This window comes from Epinephelus fuscoguttatus, linkage group LG4 (genome assembly GCF_011397635.1).
Source record: "Epinephelus fuscoguttatus linkage group LG4, E.fuscoguttatus.final_Chr_v1".
In the NCBI taxonomy this organism is placed as follows: Eukaryota; Metazoa; Chordata; class Actinopteri; order Perciformes; family Serranidae; genus Epinephelus; species Epinephelus fuscoguttatus.
Window position 1 is genome coordinate 43,820,840 of NC_064755.1, and position 18,676 is coordinate 43,839,515.

An 18,676-nucleotide genomic window follows, 5' to 3' on the forward strand; every position below is an offset into this window, starting at 1 on the left:
AGGTGGAGTTTGGTCTTATTTACAAAAAATAAAACAGACATCCAAAGCTTTAACTCATAATAATTAAACAGGTGCTGATAAAGTTCCGGTTGTCCTCCTGAGAGAAAACATTTGAGTCGGAATCAGTCAAAAGCGCATTAAAATCCTTAAATCCTCAGAAAGTTGAGGGGAAATCCATCTCCACTGTTCAGAGGCTCAAGTTGCAGAGTGACGAGCAGCCGGAGAGCCTCTGCGGTCACACCGCGTCGGACTGCGTGTGTTTCAGCCCCGGTGTGTTTACCTGCAGCCTGCTAAAGGCCACCGGGGCCAAATTAGACGATTAAAGCCGCTTATCAGCTGCGCTTTACGGTGTCCTTCAGTCCTTGAGCTGCAGACAGTTTGTCCATCTGTCTGTGTGTCCGTCCGTCCGTCCGTGTGTGTGTGTGTGTGTGTGTGTGTGTGGGGAGAGGAGCGACCGCTGCAAAAAATATCCACAACTTTATTAAACAGTTAGTCCTACCGTAATTAAAAACAGGACAGTGAATGTGTCACGGAGGCGCAGAAACGGTGAAACACATTATAGTATAGTACCTGTAAAATAATATTAACCAGAATCCGGTGTGTTTTTCCTCTTTAGAGCAGCATTATTACCACTTTTACTTATTTTATTCAAGTAAGGGACTGTTCGTTACTTACTGGGGGAGTGGTGCAAAAAAAGGGAGGCATGTCAAATCATTTTTTAAACACTGGGAGGACTTATGGTTTTTATATTGGCTTAAGGAACGGGCATACACATTTAAATGGCTGTATTTTGTATTTATTTAACCACCATTTTTTTAATGTCGCCAAAATGACATCATTACTCTCAGTCAGACACTGTAAAAAACAACAATTTGGCTATTGTTATGTGACTTTAGTGAACCTGAAATAAACACTTTAAACACCAAAGTCACATAAGAACACAAGCACACTAACTGAGTGATGCCTGGAAGACCAGCAGCTCCTGCCCCACAGGGCTCAGCTCAAGCCACACCCCCTTTCAGAGGGGCGTGGTCAGACACAGCTCATTTGCATTAAAAGCTACAGACACACGAACAACCTTTTCTGAGCAGGGCTGAAACAGAGAGGTTTATGGGCATGCTGAAATCCAGGACTGGAGACATGTTTTGGGACCTCTGTAACCTATTTACATTTGTTGAAAAGGAGTAAAGTACGTGCACTTTAAATTGCTGTTTTTCTCGATGGAGTCTGGGTTTGAAGAAGGCGCCATAATGGAATCAATTCCCCATAAGATTTATAATTCTGCATCAAATCGACACCATACCCTACACCATTGCCTGACGTGCACCTTCCCAAAAATGTAACTACACGTCACAGCGACGCAGACCTCCTGTCTATGTTTGTAAGCTGAAACCATTTCCCTCAGTGGAGACAAAGCTTTTATTTACTTTAATTTCACAGATAAGAAACAATAAATTGTGAAGACAATAAAACCTCAACAGAGCAGCATTTTAAGTCCTGTGTGTGATTTATCCTGGCTTCATATGAGCAAAGGAACTGCGCTCATTGCTAAGCTAATTTATACAATGTAAAATACCATAGGCTTGTGCTAATAATGTTAGCATGTTGTATTTGTTTGGAAAACGTGTTTAGTACAAGACAGTTGTTTTGTCAGTGAACCTTGTGAGCTGTAATGGAGCCGATTTTTGTAACGTTACCTTTGTTAAATGTTGCTGTTGTCCCTGGCTTCATATGAGTAGAGGAAAAGTCTGCTAGCCGCTATGCTAATTTATACAATGTAAAATACCATAGACTTGTGCTAATAACGTTAGCATGTTGTATTTGTGGGGAAAATGTGTCCAGATAAAGACAAGTGTTTGTCTGTGAATGCTGCGAGTTATAGTGAAGCTGATTTGTGTACTTGTGTTTGAAACTGTCTCTATTAAGCCATGTTTAATGTGTGTTTAATGTGAGTTTAATGTGTGTTTAACGTGTGTTTAATGTGTGTTTAACGTGTGTTTAATGTGTGCTTAATGTGTGTTTTGAATCAACTAAACTTTACAGCACTTCACAGAAACACTGCCGCTCACTAGCGTTTTGAAGGTGTAACTGCAGAGCGGCACAGACACACCACCACACAAGTATAAATGCTCACAGCAGTGTAGACTCTGACACACCAGTACAGATCCCACTTAAGAAATTGCTGTCTGGTGGAAAGGTGAAGCTGTAACAACACTCTCAATATAGCGTACACTTAAACTGATATTGATTTTTTTTTTAAGTGGCTAAAATACATTTTGTTGCTGAGCCTCAGAGGCAGAGCTCCAGCCCACTTCTCTGTGGGTGCGTTGACCACCATCTACTGTAGGTAACACACTGACTATGGATAAGTACTTCATACAACCCCACTTCAAAAAACCTGAATCCCTTTAATGTTGTGACTGATGAAGGTGGAACTTTACTTTTTATACTGCTGGGTAGTCTTATATATAGGCCTCATAATAAATCATACTTTATCTGCTGTAAATAAACGTAGTAGCAACCGAATGTATCATATACCAAAAATACTCAAGTAAAGTGTATGTACCTAGCCCTGAATCTTTACCTTAATTGAAAAATTAAGGTCATTTTAAGGTATGAATTAAGACATGGGTGTTATGTTCTTTTATCAGTGGCTGGTTGGGAGTTTTTATGTCTTAAAAAAGTCCTTAAACTGTGGAGTGTGAGGATTTGTGCATTAATTGTCTCCTGAAGCTGTCATTAGAAATATCTTAATTACATCATTATTCTACAGTGTAAATAAATGAAATTTTAAATCTTTAGCAAATGCACCTAAATCTAGTAATTAATGAATCAATGGATTATAAAATATTAAGGTATTTTTTAATGGATAAATTATTTTTAAAAAGCAAAACCCTTTTAAATTTGACAAATAACATGAGAGCCTCTTAAATATCCTTAGTTTCTCAGTTAAGATGAAAATTCAGGTATGCTCATAATGGTATTAGGTATATATTATTTTACCCATTCAAAACACCTTAAACCATGCAGATAACACTTAGCATATTATAATCTTAGCGCAGTATTTGATGTACTGAGCTGGTGTGGCTTGACATGAGTCTAATCTTACTGTTAACAGCAGCACATTATTGAAAATTAAGGGTAAAGTCAGGTTCTGAGGACAAATTAAGGATTTACTTTAAGTCTTTTCAAATGAATGGACAAATTAAGGGATCTCTTGCTGAGAGCTTTGGTGTGTTTTAAGGGGTAAATAAAAGATCATTTGATTAAATTTTAACACACTCGTTTTGTAGTGAAAATCTAAACTCTATTGTTTAAAGGTGAGGACACAGCAGTCTGGTTAAAGAGAACACTCGTGTGTCATTTACTTGAAAATAAAGTTCTGGGATCTTTAAACCAAAACATCATTTCAGGGTAAAAGTTTTAGGAGAGATCTGGAGGCTAAAATATTTTGGCAGGAGATTTTTTTTCAGCGTAGAGTGAAGGCCTGTGGTGGGTTAAACTGAGCGAGAGCTGCAGGGTCAGACAGGAGGATCCCCCCCCCTCGGACAGCAAACTGTAGGAATCCTCTGATCTTGTCTCAGCATCTGGATTTATTTAGATCAAAGGATCAGGCTCACAGCGATGGAGGTCGATTACAACCACAGTGAAATTATAAACCATTTCCTTGAGTCACAGTTCATACTCAGTCACCACACACATTTGATAAGAACACCAATATCCCCATGAGACCTCAGCTTCTGTTTGGTTCACATTGTTAATGTCTCTTAGCTATTTGGGGTCAGTAGGACCTGGTAAGTACAAAGAACTGAACATTGTCTTTGAACAGGAAGTAGTTTGGAGGAAAAAAAATGGTGTCCTCACATGGGGACGATGGGTTTATCTTATTAGTCACAACTGTGTAATAAAGTATGAAACTGATCACCTGAACATTGTTGTGCAAATACTCAAATAAAAATAATGCAACAAATATAAAACTCTTGCGATTTGCTCATTCAGACACTCTTCATGAACTTTCCTTGATCCATACTCCAAGCTAGGAATATCCTTTTATCTGTAGGAACAGTCTGTTGCACCTGATTGGTCCCAACACCTTCAAATAAGACGATTATAAAAGCTTGTTACTGTTGCTAAAATTGCTCAAATTTGTCGTCAAATCAAACTACAAACATTATTAACCATAAATAAATAAATAAACATGTTCCAGCCATAACATGTGATCAGGTTTTGGATCTTGTCCACTTACGTGTCGGGATCAGATGAAGACTGACTTGGCAGAGATGGCCGCCATCTTGTGTTTACATGGAGTAGTGTATTGTGCTCTTACTACCACTAGATGGCACAAAACAGTGTCCACGAACAAGGACAACAGATCTAAGTTAAGCAGAGTGAAGTATAAGGTGCAGCAAAACCAGAATGTGATGTCACATATGAGGACGCAGGTTCTCAGGAGGAAATAAGAGTACCAGTCCAAAGTGCTGCTGGCGCCCTCTTTTCTGATACGTTTAAAGTTATTTGATGCTGTGAAAGTTTGACACCATGACTGACAGCTGTGTGAGACGGGTGTACGGGCTGGAAACTTGATCTCTACCACACAAACTCTGGCTCCAAATGACGTCACCAGAACAAGATGGCAGCAGCCCTAATTAGTTTACATCATAAGTTTCTTACCTAGTCAAACACACGCACATTTCTGCATTATTGTAACACACATTTTCAAGTTCTACATTGACATGACTCGCCATTTCAAGTTAAGATGATTCAAATTCCAGATTTGTTTCACCATGCATGTAGACGTTATCCTGACTGCTGAGCACAGTCTCACTCCGAAGTCGTCAAAATCCGGCACTTGGGTCGTGACTGCTGCGTCAGTAGCCAACGAAAAAAGGCGTCCTTTAACATCAGCATGATACACAGCTGGTTGCTGTTATAATTCAACGACTCCCGGCGGCATCAGGGGGAAGCGTGGTGGGACAAAGACGAAAGTTAAGGAGGCAAAAGTCCGAGTGGGGCAGGTGGATGGGTCCAACAAACAATGACTTTCACCGAGAGAGTGGTGTTCCCCATCCCGTAAGATTCTAAAGCCAAACTCTGCTGTTTTGTCCTAAAGCTAACCCATTTCATTGGGTTTTGGTTCACTCAAACAAGCCTTCACACCCAAATATCTGTGTTTTCCCAAATAGTACGCTCAGACCTCGACAAGTGGAGGCACAGTGGTAATGGGGGGTTGGGTAGGTGACGACAGACGGACACAGAAGAAGGGGTGGGGTTTTACAATGAGGCAGATATGAGACAGTGTATTAAATGTTACTTTGTCAATCAAAATAAAAAAGCAGTAACATTCCAGAAACAGGTGATGTTGGTTCACTACGAACAGAAATACTGAAAAAAATGTAATTTTAATCAACGTGAAGGTTCACATCTTGCAGCTCTTGTAGCCCGGCTGGTCACCAGTTACTTTGGATGTTGATGTTTGGTTGAATTTAGGTCGTGACGTCAGGTGGACAATATGTCGATGTCAGGACAACGTCTAATGCCGACGTCAACCGATTTTGAAAACTGACGACAGATAACGCTGACATTTTGTTGGTTTTTAAGTAACCAAACATCTCATGCCAACGTCATCTTGACGTAGAATACTGACATTTTGTCGTAAGGTACGAAGAACAAAACTTAACATCTGCAACACCCACAGCGTTAAATTCTAACGTCATTAGACATTTTCCCGATTTTTCATTCTGACTAAAATTTAGCGTCTGTCCGATGTGAGAGTCCAACATCTCTCTGCAACACGTTCTCACTCCGACCTCGTCACATATCAGTCAATGTACCCTGGGTGTGTTGGTTGTTGACGTTCTGGGACGCCGTGTCAACTTCAGCCTGTTACATGCATTGTCTGTTTTCAAAATACACTTCTGTTTTCACAGGAAATGTACAGTTTGCATACAGTCTCTTTCAAAATAAAAGCACTACGTCGGTACTACACCGTGAATCAGTGTTTTTTTCCTTCAACAACAAACACATGGTTTGGTTTAGGAAAAAAGAAAAGAGTTTGGCTTTATAATCTTACGGGATGCAAACACCGCTGCAAGTCACTGCACAAGTGCCGGATTTTGACGACTTCTCTGACGTCCAGTACCAACAGGGACAACAAAAACAAGTGTCTCCTCCAGCTGTCAATGAGGAGGCTAAAAATAGTCCCTGAGGGGAACTGTGGTGATCAGACAGACAGGCTGCCGGTCTCCTCCGCCCCGTGGTTTACATTAATCAGACGTATGAACGAGTGTAAACGAGTCTGTGTGATCCAGATCCAGAGTGTTCGTCAGGAGGTCAGAGCTCAGCTGCTGTTTTAACTCACTCAGTCAGAAATCATCGCCGCAGGTCAGACTGAGCGTCTGAGCATCAGTCTGCCTCGCAGGAAACATGGGCTAAGATTAAAGGAGATGATGATGTCACATGATCTCACCTGGTTTCAGGTGGCACTGGTTTTAATCACTGTCCTGGTACAGAAGTCATATTCAATCTGTTTAACTCAGCAGTATAACCAGGGCTGTGCATGGGCAAGAATCTAGAGATGCAATACTTATCACGATCACAGGAGCTGACAGTTCAATATATTGTGATATACTGCAGTACTGTAAGCAAGGTGATATACTGTGGTTCTTCAATATCTAATTGGAGTACTACCTCTACTATCTTTTGTGCAGTCTCAGCAAAGGACGAAATATTTGTCTACAGTAGTGTTTGCAGGATATTTAGATAAACAAATTAAGAGTGAGAATTGAATAAATAAATAAATGAAAATAAATTAATAAAAATGTATTTATAAATAGATAAATAAAAAGTAGTGTTTTTGAGAATAAACACAGTACAAAACATAATATTGCAAAACTCAATTGTATCAGTATTTTCTTACACCATAAGATGAGTTATTTATATATATGAATTATGTAAAATATATCATTTATGTGGCTTTTAAGTCAGTTATTAAATGAAAATACTAAAAAGGAAATGTTTTTACTTGAAAGTTTACAGTCCTAAAATGTAAAATTCAATTACAGATATAATGAAGGGGATTCACCTCCAAAACTATTTGGTTTGACATTTCGAACATAAAATATTCAGTAAAATTAATAAATAAAATGTTATTTTTCTTTTAAATGCTCCAAAACTAAACATAGTCTTATGTAAGTGGAATGAGGAAATCTGGACTCATCACATTAGTATTTCTAAAATCAGATCAGTGCTGTGAAGGAAACTAACTTTGATATGATTTTATTCTTTTTATGAAAAACAAATGTGAATAAACAGGTGTAAATGTCGGTTTTGTGTTTGTAAACATTAAATCTAGTCACAGTTTCCTCCACAGTGTTGCTCAGTCAGTTTTTTATCACTGTCATTTTCATCCTGCCGCTGCCCTCCAGTTTGCTTCAGGATCCAACAGATGCTTCAACATCCTCTTCCTCCTCCCTCTTCATCTCATCCCTCCATCCCCAGCCTCCTGCCTGTGGCTGAGAGCAGAAGGAGCAGAGAAAAGATAAGAGGACGGATGATCGTTGCTCTCATGATATATACTTCCTTTTTAACACATAAACAGCTGCAGCGTGAGCGCCATTGTTCACTTTTAGCTCTTGTAAGGTGGTTCTCCCCAGAACCTGAACAGTGAGGAACGTTTGGCATGAGGTCATTCGTCATTAATAAGAAGCGACAGCAGGACTTTTTTTTGTGTTCTGTTATGTGGGAGAGGGACGTCAGAGGTTGTGGACAAACACCAACACCAAATTAAATGGACCTGATGATGTTACTGATTTTCTGTCAGGTTTACTTTGAATCCAGGTCCCTGCTGAGCCCGATGCAAACCGGCCGGTGGTCAAATCACGTCACAGTTTTTCAGTCTGCTCCACTGACGCATCGTGATCCTTTATTTCCCTGTGATCTGATTTGATCTCCGTAATTTGTATTTGACTAATTATGAACAGCCGCACAGACACTGATGAGGGTCTGGACTCTTTCTTCTTATCTGACAAAGTGATGAGGTGGTTTTTAATTTGAGGCCTTGCTGACCGCAGTGATGATGGATCACCATACCTCCAGGGGCCAACAGAGTGGACACACTTCCTGTCTGTCCATAGACACACTTCAGAAATATAACACAGCTGTATTTTTAATTTAGTATTACAATTTATTTTACCCTTCCGCTGAACCAGTTTGATGCTGCATCTGATTTTGGCTGCTGGTAATATTAAGCTAGCATGACCACCATAAAGCCAAAATACCCAAATTTATGGAGAATACGCCAGGCTGAAATAAACAGCAATTTTCATCCAACAGCACTGGATCACCTGAAGGACCACTGGATACTTTTCAGCAGTAACTCTGGGACACACAGAACTCCTTCAACAGCCACAGGAACATCCTCAAAAACCAGTGGAGCCACCTTAGAGGCTCTTCAAGGAAAACCTCATGCTCATTAAAATAATACTTCACCTGCAAAATGATCCTTTGGATATCAATTACCCAACACGTGTGTCCTTGATTTTATGAAGAAGATTTCGTGTTTTTTTTTTCTTGCACCTTGGAGGTCAAGGTGAACAGACAAGCCACTCTCTCCACCTCTACCACTGTGATCTCTTCAATGAGCACAGAAGCCTTCTCAAGGATAGGACCTCCTCAGCAGCCACTGGAACCACTGATACTACAAGGACTCTTGTAACCCTTCTCAAGGACCATAGGTACATTTAGGACCAGTGGGCCCAGCTCAAGGACCATTGGAGTTCCTCAACATCCACTAGAACCATCTCTGGGACCATTGGAACCACATTATGGAGCCACAAAACTTCCTGGAGGACCACGGGACCTGCTCAAAGACCCACATAACCACCCAAAGGACTGATGGAGCCTTCTCAAGGACCCCTACAACCCCCTTAAGGAATCCTGATACCCTGAACCCTGGACCACCTCCTGATAGACCTCTAAAACCTACTCACAGATAACTTAAACCATCTTGGGCACAGTGGGAACCGCATTATGGAGCCACAAAACTTCCTCAAAGCCCAGTGGAGCCTTCTCAAAGACCACTAAAACCTTCACTCCACTGGGGTTTCTCTGAGCACCAGTAAAGCCACTTCAAGGCCCACTGGAGTTCCTCAATGACCAGTGGTGTCTTCTCAAAGATAAGTAGAACCATCCTAGGGATGATTGGAACCATGTTGCAGAGCTAAAAACTTCCTCAAGGACTAGAAGAGCCATCTCAAGGGCCATTGGGACATTAAGGACACCTGTAACCACTTCAAGGATCACTAGACTCCCTTGACATCACTGGAATTCTCTAAGGATAACTAGAGCCATCCCAGGGACGACCACATTACAGGGTCAAAAACTTTCTCAAGGACCGGTGGATCCTTCTATATGACCACTAAAACCTCCTTGAGGATGACTGAAACCTCCTGAAACCTCAAACCTACTGAAGGAACCACCACCACTCTTACACTGGGATCTATGCAAGAAGCACTGGAACCTTCTCAGGGAATACAAGGACCTCATTAGGGGCCGAACCACTTATACTGCAAGGACTCACCCCTGTGACCCTTCTCAAAGACCACTGGGACATTAAGGGCCCCTGGAACCACTTCAAGGCCACTGTAGTTTTTCAATGATCACTGGAATCCTCTCAGAGATAACTAGAACCATCTTAGCAACCATAGGAACCACATTATGGAGCCATAAAATTACTTGAGGACCATGGGACCTGCTCAGGGACTCACATAACAACCCCAAGGACCAGTGGAGCCTTCTCAAGGACCACTACAACCTCCTTTAGGAATGCTGAAACCTAATCAAGGGGCCACTATTGCTCTAACACTAGGATCTCTTCAAGGATCACCGAAACCTGATCAGGAATAAGGACCTCCTCAGGGATCACTGGAACCACTTACACTTCAAGGACCCACCCCTGTAACCTTCTGGGGGACAAATGGAACATTGAGGCCCCTGGAACCACTTCCAAGACCACTGCAGTTCATTTATGATGACTGGAATCTTCTGAAAGATAACTAAAACCGTCTTAGGGAGTGTGGGAACCACATGATGGAGCCACAAAGCGTCCTCAAAGACCAGTGGAGCCCTCTCAAAGACCACTAAAACCTCCTAAAGGACCTCTTAAACCTACTCAGGGAACCACTAACACTCCACCACTGGGGTTTCTCCAAGCACCAGCAGAGCAACTTGAAGGCCCACTGGAGTTCCTCAGGGACCAATGGTGTTTTCCTAAAGATAAGTAGAACCATCTAAAGGACTACTGGAACCATGTTAAGGAGCTAAAAACTTCCTCAAAGACCACTTCCTGAACAATCACTGGTATCTTCTCAAGGATAACTGGAGCCATCTCAGGGACCACCACATTACAGAGCCACATAACCATCCCAAGGACCAGTGGATCCTTCTCTATGACAAATAAAACCTCCTTTAGGATGACTGAAACCTCCTGAAACCTTCTCGTCTCTGACACTTCTAAAACCTACTCAGGGAGCCACTACCACTCAACCACTTGGATTTCTTCAAGGTACACTGGAAACTTATCAGGGACAAGGACCTCCTCAGGGACCACTGGGATCACTTATACTACAACAACTCATCCCTGTAACCCTTCCCAAGAACCACTGTGACATTGAGGACACCTGGGACCACTTCAAGGACCACTGCAGTTCATTTATGATCACTGGAATCTTTGTGAAGATAACTATATGGAACCACGTTACAGTACCACAAAACTTCCTAAAGGCCCTTGAAAGTTACTCAGGGAGCCACTAAGACTCTAAGAACTAGTAGACCCACTTCAAGGCCCACTTGAGTTTGTCCATGACCACCGGTATCTTCTTAAAGATAACTAGAACCATCTCTGGGACGATTGGAACCTCTGGGACGATTGGAAACTTCCTCAAAGACCAGAGTAGACTCCTCAAGGACCATTGGGACATTATAACCTCTGGAACTACTTCAAGGATTCCTTAAAGATCCTGGACAATTCCTTGATGGTCACTGGATTCTTCTCAAGAATAACCAGAACAATCTCAGGGACCATTGGAACCACTTTACAGAGACACAAAACTTCCTCAAGGTTCAGAGGAGCCTTCTCAAGGACCACTGAAATTTCCTTTAATACTTCTGAAGCCTCCTGAAGGACCACTAAAACTATCCAAGGGCAGGGAAGAGGTGAAAACTAACATTATTTATATCATTGTCTTGAAGTGTTACACTGATAGAAACAAGACAAACTTCTTTAAGAAAAAAAAAGTTCATTAACAAACTGAATTAGTTTTGTTTCAGTGACAGAAACAAAGAATCTCATTTAAATCAAAGATGTGTTTGTGTTTGGGAGGCGGAGCTGAACAGCAGCAGTGGATTTCAGCGTTCATCAGAAACCTCACTCAGGATAATGAAAACAAAATGTTTTCTGTTCTGGATCATTTCGACGATATGAGACTGTCAGAGACAGACGACCACAGCGGGCTGTTTCATTTTACTGAACATATTTTAATTTGTGGCAGCAGAGACGAGGCGGTGGCGGCGGCGGCTCCCGATGACTATCAGCTCAGCTCCCGTCTGATTTACATCCTCTGATGACTAAAACTGATCACATGAACCTGCTGGATTCTGCTGGACACACTCTGTTGCTCTGATTACGTTTATTATCTGTATAATGCTCTCAAGGACTCCTGGAATGTCCTCAAAGATGTTTAAAATCTCAGGAGGAAAGAGGTCCAGAAAGAACAGTAAATGATATGTATTTCCTGTCACATGATGTGAGCAGACACATGACCAACAACAGAAAAAATACTCCAAATGACCGAAACCTTCTGAACCTGCTTCACTGTTCACACTGAATCTTTTATTTTGGTACAAATATGTGTAGAGCACTGGAAGTTATTATGTGTTGTTATTTTCATTTATGCTGCTCCTTAATAAATTAGTTTCCCAACAATCCCTGACAGATTCCTTAACAACTGCTGGAATTTTCTCAAGGACCCTGGAGCTTGGCCAAGAACCCCAGGAACCACCTCAAGGACCACTGTAGCCCAAGGACCCCTGGAAACTTCTTGTGGATACCTGTGACTGCCCATGAACTCCAGGAACATGAAGCCTTTTCAAGAACCCCAGGAAACCTTCCTGTAGAGCGCTGGAGACCTTTCAAGGACCCCTGGAACCTTCTCAATCACTCTTAAAGCTCCTGTTACCCACGAACCGCTGCTGCCTCTTTAAGAACCCCTGGAAACTTCACAAGGACCTTTTGTAACAATCAGGCCTACAGGGGAACCTAATTAAGGTCCCCTGAAACCCCCTGAGGATCCCTGCAACCCTCTCAAGGATCCCTTTTGCTTCCTGAAGGACACCTGGAACCTTCTCAGGTACTGTAGGGAGATAATTTAATTAACATCCTGTTCGTCTACATTAACTGCCTTTGTGTGTGTGTGTGTGTGTGTGTGTTTCTCAGATTATACTGATTTTAGCTCTCTGCTGCCACCTGCTGGTCATCTGAAAGCATCACAGCAACAAAACCACACAACAACCACAACTTTCCCTTTTTCTTTTTACTTCTTTCTGTAGGGATATCTTCAGTCCATATATCAGAACCACAGGTGTGGTACTAAGACAGATCTTCTGACACTTTAATGAGAAGTTGTGTGCACAAGATACAAAATAATATCATCTTTCAGGACTTCAGAGGCTCCGTAATATGTCACTGTTAAATATATACAGAGCTTCAGAAACAGAATGAGGCTGTTGTGCTGTCAACATGTCGATCTGATAGCTGAACTGGTCTAACACTAAATGACAGAGCAGCAGAGTACAAGATGAGGTTTAAATAAAGACTGTTATCAGACACACAGCTGCAAGGAAACAAAAAGTAACAGACAAAAAACAAACAAACACTTAAATACAGTTAAACTGATGAAATTATAGGTGACAAATAGCCTCTGCTCAGCATTTCCAACATTAAGGGTCAAAGTTCAAACACAGTGCCTTCAGCTTAGTGTAGAATTTACAAATTCACGTTTCTCCCTCATCATTAAAATGTTTAGATTGCAGTATTGCAGAAAGACTGGACTGTAATACAGCTGCACACATACTAATTAGTTTTTTTTTAACATCTAATTTAAAAACTAAAATACATATTTGTGGACAAAACATACAGTCAGTTAACGGCTGTGTGACTTTGTCCAATCCTGTGGTTTGAATTTTGGCATCATCTTAACTTGACGTCAGGATCACTGATTAGCTCTTTGAGGCTCAATGAGCCGAGACGTTTTGTTCAAACAGGTGTTTCACTCTGAGCTCTATCTGAGGATTTGGCAGCTTGTTTCAAAGACACAGTGAAGTTTTATTGCGAGGTCATGTGACAGATTGGGACGTCATCACTCCTCCAGGCTGCAGAAGCCGTCGCTGAGCAGGAAGTGAGTTCGGAGCACGGACAGGATGGGGCTCCGCGGGGCCCCAGCCAGACAGTACGCCTCGTCCACGCTCAAGCCACGGGACCGCAGTGTCCGCAGGGCACCGCCGCAACTTTCCCTGCCGCCATGTGACGTCACCAGGACGATGCTGAGAGGGCTGTCCAACATGCTGAACCTCTGCCGCATCTTGCCGAGCTGAGCCGAGAAATTCTGCGGAAAAAGAAAGTGAATTATCGTTTAGAAATCTCAGATGTCTCGAACTTCTCAGAACTTTGAGTCAGCTCTGGAAAAGCTTCTGTTTGAATTATAAAGTAAAGGTGATGTATCGTTGCTGTGAGTACCTGAGCGGCCAGTCGGCTCGCCGGCATCGGGTCAGTGTCGGGGCGGATGACAGCGTCTCCGCAGAACATTACTCTGAGCTGCTCTGACGGAGCTACCTGCTGGTCCAGCAGCGCTGAGAGAACACCTGGACCAGTGACAAAGAGGATGATTCACTTTCTAACACCACACTCACCTCTACACCACATTATCTATCACGTCAGCCATTTTCACACAGAGATGGCGCTAAAGAGCCGCTACCAAGTCCCTCTTTATGCCGTCTTTGCATTTCCATGCAGAACCAAACAATAGCGGATGCTTCAGTGTGTGATTTAAGACAGCATGCCAACATTGCAGAATCAGAGGAGGCGTGACATGTAACACAACAGCGTCAGAATCTAGTGTGACATATTACTTGTGTCAACAACACTTTGTAAACAATAACAATGGTATAACAAGTCATTAAAAATCTTTCACCATCCCTGTTATATGGTGGCTGATCCAGTTCTCTGCTCGGAGGGTAAGGAGCTTCTGGACCTCATTGTTTTTACTATTTGTGGACATTTTTGGCTGCTGTTCTTCTTCTTCTTCCAGTTAGCTGCTAAGTGCTACCAGGTACTATTTCAGTCTCCCATGATGGGTTGCACGCATTACAATTCGTCAAAATGTCACACCCGTGCCTGTGTCAGGACCTTTGAAGCCACACGATACAAACTAGCGGTGATAATGGCTGAACTGAACGATGAAGTGTTCCTTTATGTGTTTAGAAAATTCTCCTCCTTCTTAAAGAAGCAGTGTGTAGGATTTAGTGCCATCTAGTGGTGAGGACTGCAGATTGCAACTAGCTGAAACTTCTCCCATGTGCCAAGCTTGAACTCTCACCTAAGGCCCAGACTCACCAAACCGACTTCAAAGACCTGGTAGCAAAGAAAGCCAATTGTTGCATCTCAGATGACCTCACGCCGTCTGTGTCTCTGCCAGAAACCTGCGCATGAACAGCGCAAGATCACGTTCTGCGCCTGTGTGAGAGAAAGTAACTCTCGAACACCAGCAGATGGCGGTAGTCTGTATTCATCATTCATAAAGGGAAACAGGACGGCCGTGTTGATGCTAGTTAGCCAGTTAGCACATTAACAACACAATCCAGTGTTGAAAGAACAGAGCATATTTACTGTGCGCCACTGAACAGTAACACAAACCATCAGGAAACATCTGCTTCTGCTAATAATATTAATGACTAACGAAAAATAATCTGACCTTCTGTAACAAGTTTGTTTTTATCTCACTCCCTCGACTTTAGCTCTTTGTTTACTTTCCTCACTTCCATCTCTCTTCTTGTGAACAGAACTGGCGCTGTCACCAAGTCAACATGCTAAATTGGCTCAAAAAACAGCCAATGGGAGAGCAACTGAGCAGGGCACCGACTAAGGCGACAAAAGCTCTCCGCCAGCCCAACACTGACTGACAGCCGACAGTCGGCCTGGTGTGTCAGGGCCTTTAATTCTAAAAAATGTTTTTCTTAGAATAGGAAATTATGTTTCGCTGGTGCTTCGATTCACTTTAAAGACCCAAGGTAAGTTATAACCCAAGTTATTTCAGTCTCAAAATTCAAACAGAACTTTATGACAGTAACTGTGATCCACAGCAAGAACTCCTCCTCGTATCCACCGCACATCAGCTGTAATAAAGGTCAGAGAAGAAGAAACTTCCTGACCTTTCTGCGATGCCCGCGGCGCCTCGTTTCTGTCCGTTGACAGGAAGAGCTGCACGTTATTTTTCAGTAAACTCTCGATGAAATCTTCCTCACTGGAAAAACAGAACCTGCTGACTTCAAGACCTGCAACAGAGCGGTGATGACATCATCACAGGAAGTCATCAACAAGACTACAAAAACTCTTTAGTTCACTTAGATTACCGTAATGTCTGGTGCTGCTGATAATGGCAAAAGTTAGATTACCGTAATGTCTGGTGCTGCTGGTGATGGTAAAAGTTAGATTACCGTAATGTCTGGTGCTGCTGATAATGGTAAAAGTAAGATTACCGTAATGTCTGGTGCTGCTGATAATGGTAAAAGTAAGATTACCGTAATGTCTGGTGCTGCTGATGATGGTAAAAGTAAGATTACCGTAATGTCTGGTGCTGCTGATAATGGTAAAAGTAAGATTACCGTAATGTCTGGTGCTGCTGATGATGGTAAAAGTAAGATTACCGTAATGTCTGGTGCTGCTGATGATGGTAAAAGTAAGATTACCGTAATGTCTGGTGCTGCTGATGATGGTAAAAGTAAGATTACCGTAATGTCTGGTGCTGCTGATGATGCGGGAGCTCTGCTGCTGTTGCTGGCTGTCAGTGGTGATCAGGATGACATCAAACAGCAGCGACTCAGCAGGATTTTCCTCCAGCAGACGTTCGTTCACTCTCTGCAGCGCCTGAAAATAAATTAAATTAAACATTTTCCTTTAAAGCTTCAGTGTAGTGATAATCCATATATTTCTAATTGTCAACCAAGTCCATCTCTAAGTACTTTCTAACTTCCCTTCTCTGTCTGTAGCTCTCAGATCCAAGTCTATTGGTTCCTAATGAAGACATAAATCTTTAAAAACATTTCACAAATATATATCTATAAATGTTTCAATTTTTTTCACTTTTAAAAAGGCTCATAATTTCCAGCCGGTCACTCTACCTTTTTCACGTTTCTGAAGCATGAGGAAACAGTGCATTTGCTGGGGACTGTTTTCAGCAGCGGATTAATCCACATTTGGTGCTCTAGTAAGTAAATGGAGCAGCAGGATGATGTACGTGGGACTGAGTCAAAATAAACTAGTGTGTGTTTGTGTTAATAAGGTATTTGAATAAATGAATATCACTATCCTTACACACAGGCATCAATGATGGGTAATGATTTCTCTTTCCACACACACACACACACACACACACACACACACACACACACACAGAATAATAACCTAAACTGAGGTGTGAAATTCTGACCTGCAGCAGCGGGAAAGCCACACCTGCTCCGTACACGTCATCACCATCATCAGCTCCAGATTCGAACACTGCGCGAGACGTTACTGCGACGACCACTGCACGATCAGCATCTTTCTGCAGAGGAGACACAGAACCCGCATCTTCATCTGCACTTAAAATCAGACAGGACACAGAACAACAGAACCAGCAGACAATTCAGACAGAACCTTTAAGGAATCCCTCAAAGGCCAACATGAACCCTACTCACAGAACCACTGAAATACCAGACTTTGAAGTGAAACCTGACCTTTGACCTCATAAACACATTTTGAAGGTATCGTTACGACTTTTGAAATGGCGTTGTAAGGTACTTATTAATAGACAGTATGTTAGCCGGCCCCCAGTATGGAGAAGCAGGGCAGGAGTCTGACATGGAAGCTAAACACATAATTTAGCCATCTAAAAAATAATAATATCAGTTTAAGTAACTCCATATGTGGAATATTTTCACTGCTTTATCTTGATGTCAGCCAGTGATTTCCAACAGGAAAATGAAGCTGTTTTATTGCTCTCTTCTAAGCCAGACTCCATTGAGAAAAACAGTGATTTAACATCCCTGAACAAAGGAGCTGCTGGTCTACCACTGCCTCAAACTGACATATTGTTTGTTTAAATGTGTGATTTTGACATTTAAAAGGGTTAGATTGGTCTCGCCAAAGTCACACAATAGCACTAACTAACTAACTGACCAAGGCAGTGGTAGACCAGCAGCTCTCGTCTTCAGCAAGCTCAAAGTAACTGTTCATTGGACCCTGGTGGTTTGACAAGAGCATAGATGGAGAGCTGAAGCCATTAACGACTTCCTCATCGATGTGGGCTGTCTGACAGAAATGTAAAGTGGTGAGTAGTGTATTGCTTAGCTCCTGTGTCAGACTGCAGCCTGCTTCTCCAGACTGGGAGTGTGCCGACTGACATCTACTGTATGTAACACACTGACTATGATAAGCACCGTATAAAACCCCACTTCAAAAAATCTGAACTATCCCTTTACCTGAAGTACTCTGGTATTTGTAAACAGGTTACTGTATGTCAGAACACACCATGCTATAGTACATTTTCACACTGTCTTAAAGAGTAGCTTTGTTTCTTCTGTGCAGAGTCTCCCACCCTCACATTCTTAGGGCCAAATCCCTATTACAAAATATACAATTTTAGCCTTGCGTCACTAGCTGGTAAAGGTATGCAACAGTTAAAGAATTACTTATGTTGTATTTTAAACTAGTGCGTCCCACTAATGAATTCGGTGCTCATTACATACACCTTAGTGCCATTTTTCATTTAAATTTATCTTCTAAAATACCCCTCATGTTCTCCCACAATGACAGGACGTTTGCAGGATTAAAGGGTGTAAACGTTAGTGCAATGCTGAGCTGCATGGTGAATTATTTATGAGCTGAATTTGCCAGAAGAAAATGACATATCGAGTTATGAGATTTACACAGTGTTGAATTGAAAATGAGGAAGATGAGATTAAAACACCTCGAAATTTGAATGCAATCTGGCGGGAGACTCCGAGAGATGTCACAACACGCAGTGTGATATTATTAATATTTGGTCAAGCTGGATGGGAGTGGTTCTGCAGGTGTGTGATCTCACCTGTCTCACGGTCTCTGTAGATGAGACAGTTCTAGAGAACCCGCCTCAGGTGAGTCTTACCTGCTTCACGTCCGTGTTCTGGATCGTGGAGACCATGTCCGCCTCTCAGCTGAAACCCTGCCGGTTGTAACGAGCCTCAGCAGGTGTATCTACCGACCTGTCCACCTGTCACCACACCGTACCTACCACTGAACTGGACCCGCTGTCAAACTCACAAAGTTCCTCCAGAAACAGACAACTGTCGGTTCAGGTTCCGCCTCCGACGTTCGCTTTAAGAGCGCAGC

General features: G+C 42.2%; 1 protein-coding gene across 1 annotated transcript; it reads right to left on the reverse strand.

The window, feature by feature from the left end:
• Positions 1–12,579: 12,579 nt before the first annotated feature.
• LOC125886765 (cytosolic 5'-nucleotidase 1A) lies at positions 12,580–18,671 on the reverse strand. Its single transcript, XM_049573073.1, has 6 exons — positions 18,453–18,671; positions 16,758–16,871; positions 16,060–16,195; positions 15,481–15,603; positions 13,790–13,914; positions 12,580–13,658 (listed from the first exon to the last, which is right to left on the reverse strand). The coding sequence occupies exons 1-6, from the start codon at positions 18,486–18,488 to the stop codon at positions 13,413–13,415; spliced, it is 780 nt and encodes a 259-aa protein (XP_049429030.1). The 5' UTR covers positions 18,489–18,671; the 3' UTR covers positions 12,580–13,412.
• Between the last annotated feature and the right edge of the window lie 5 nt (positions 18,672–18,676).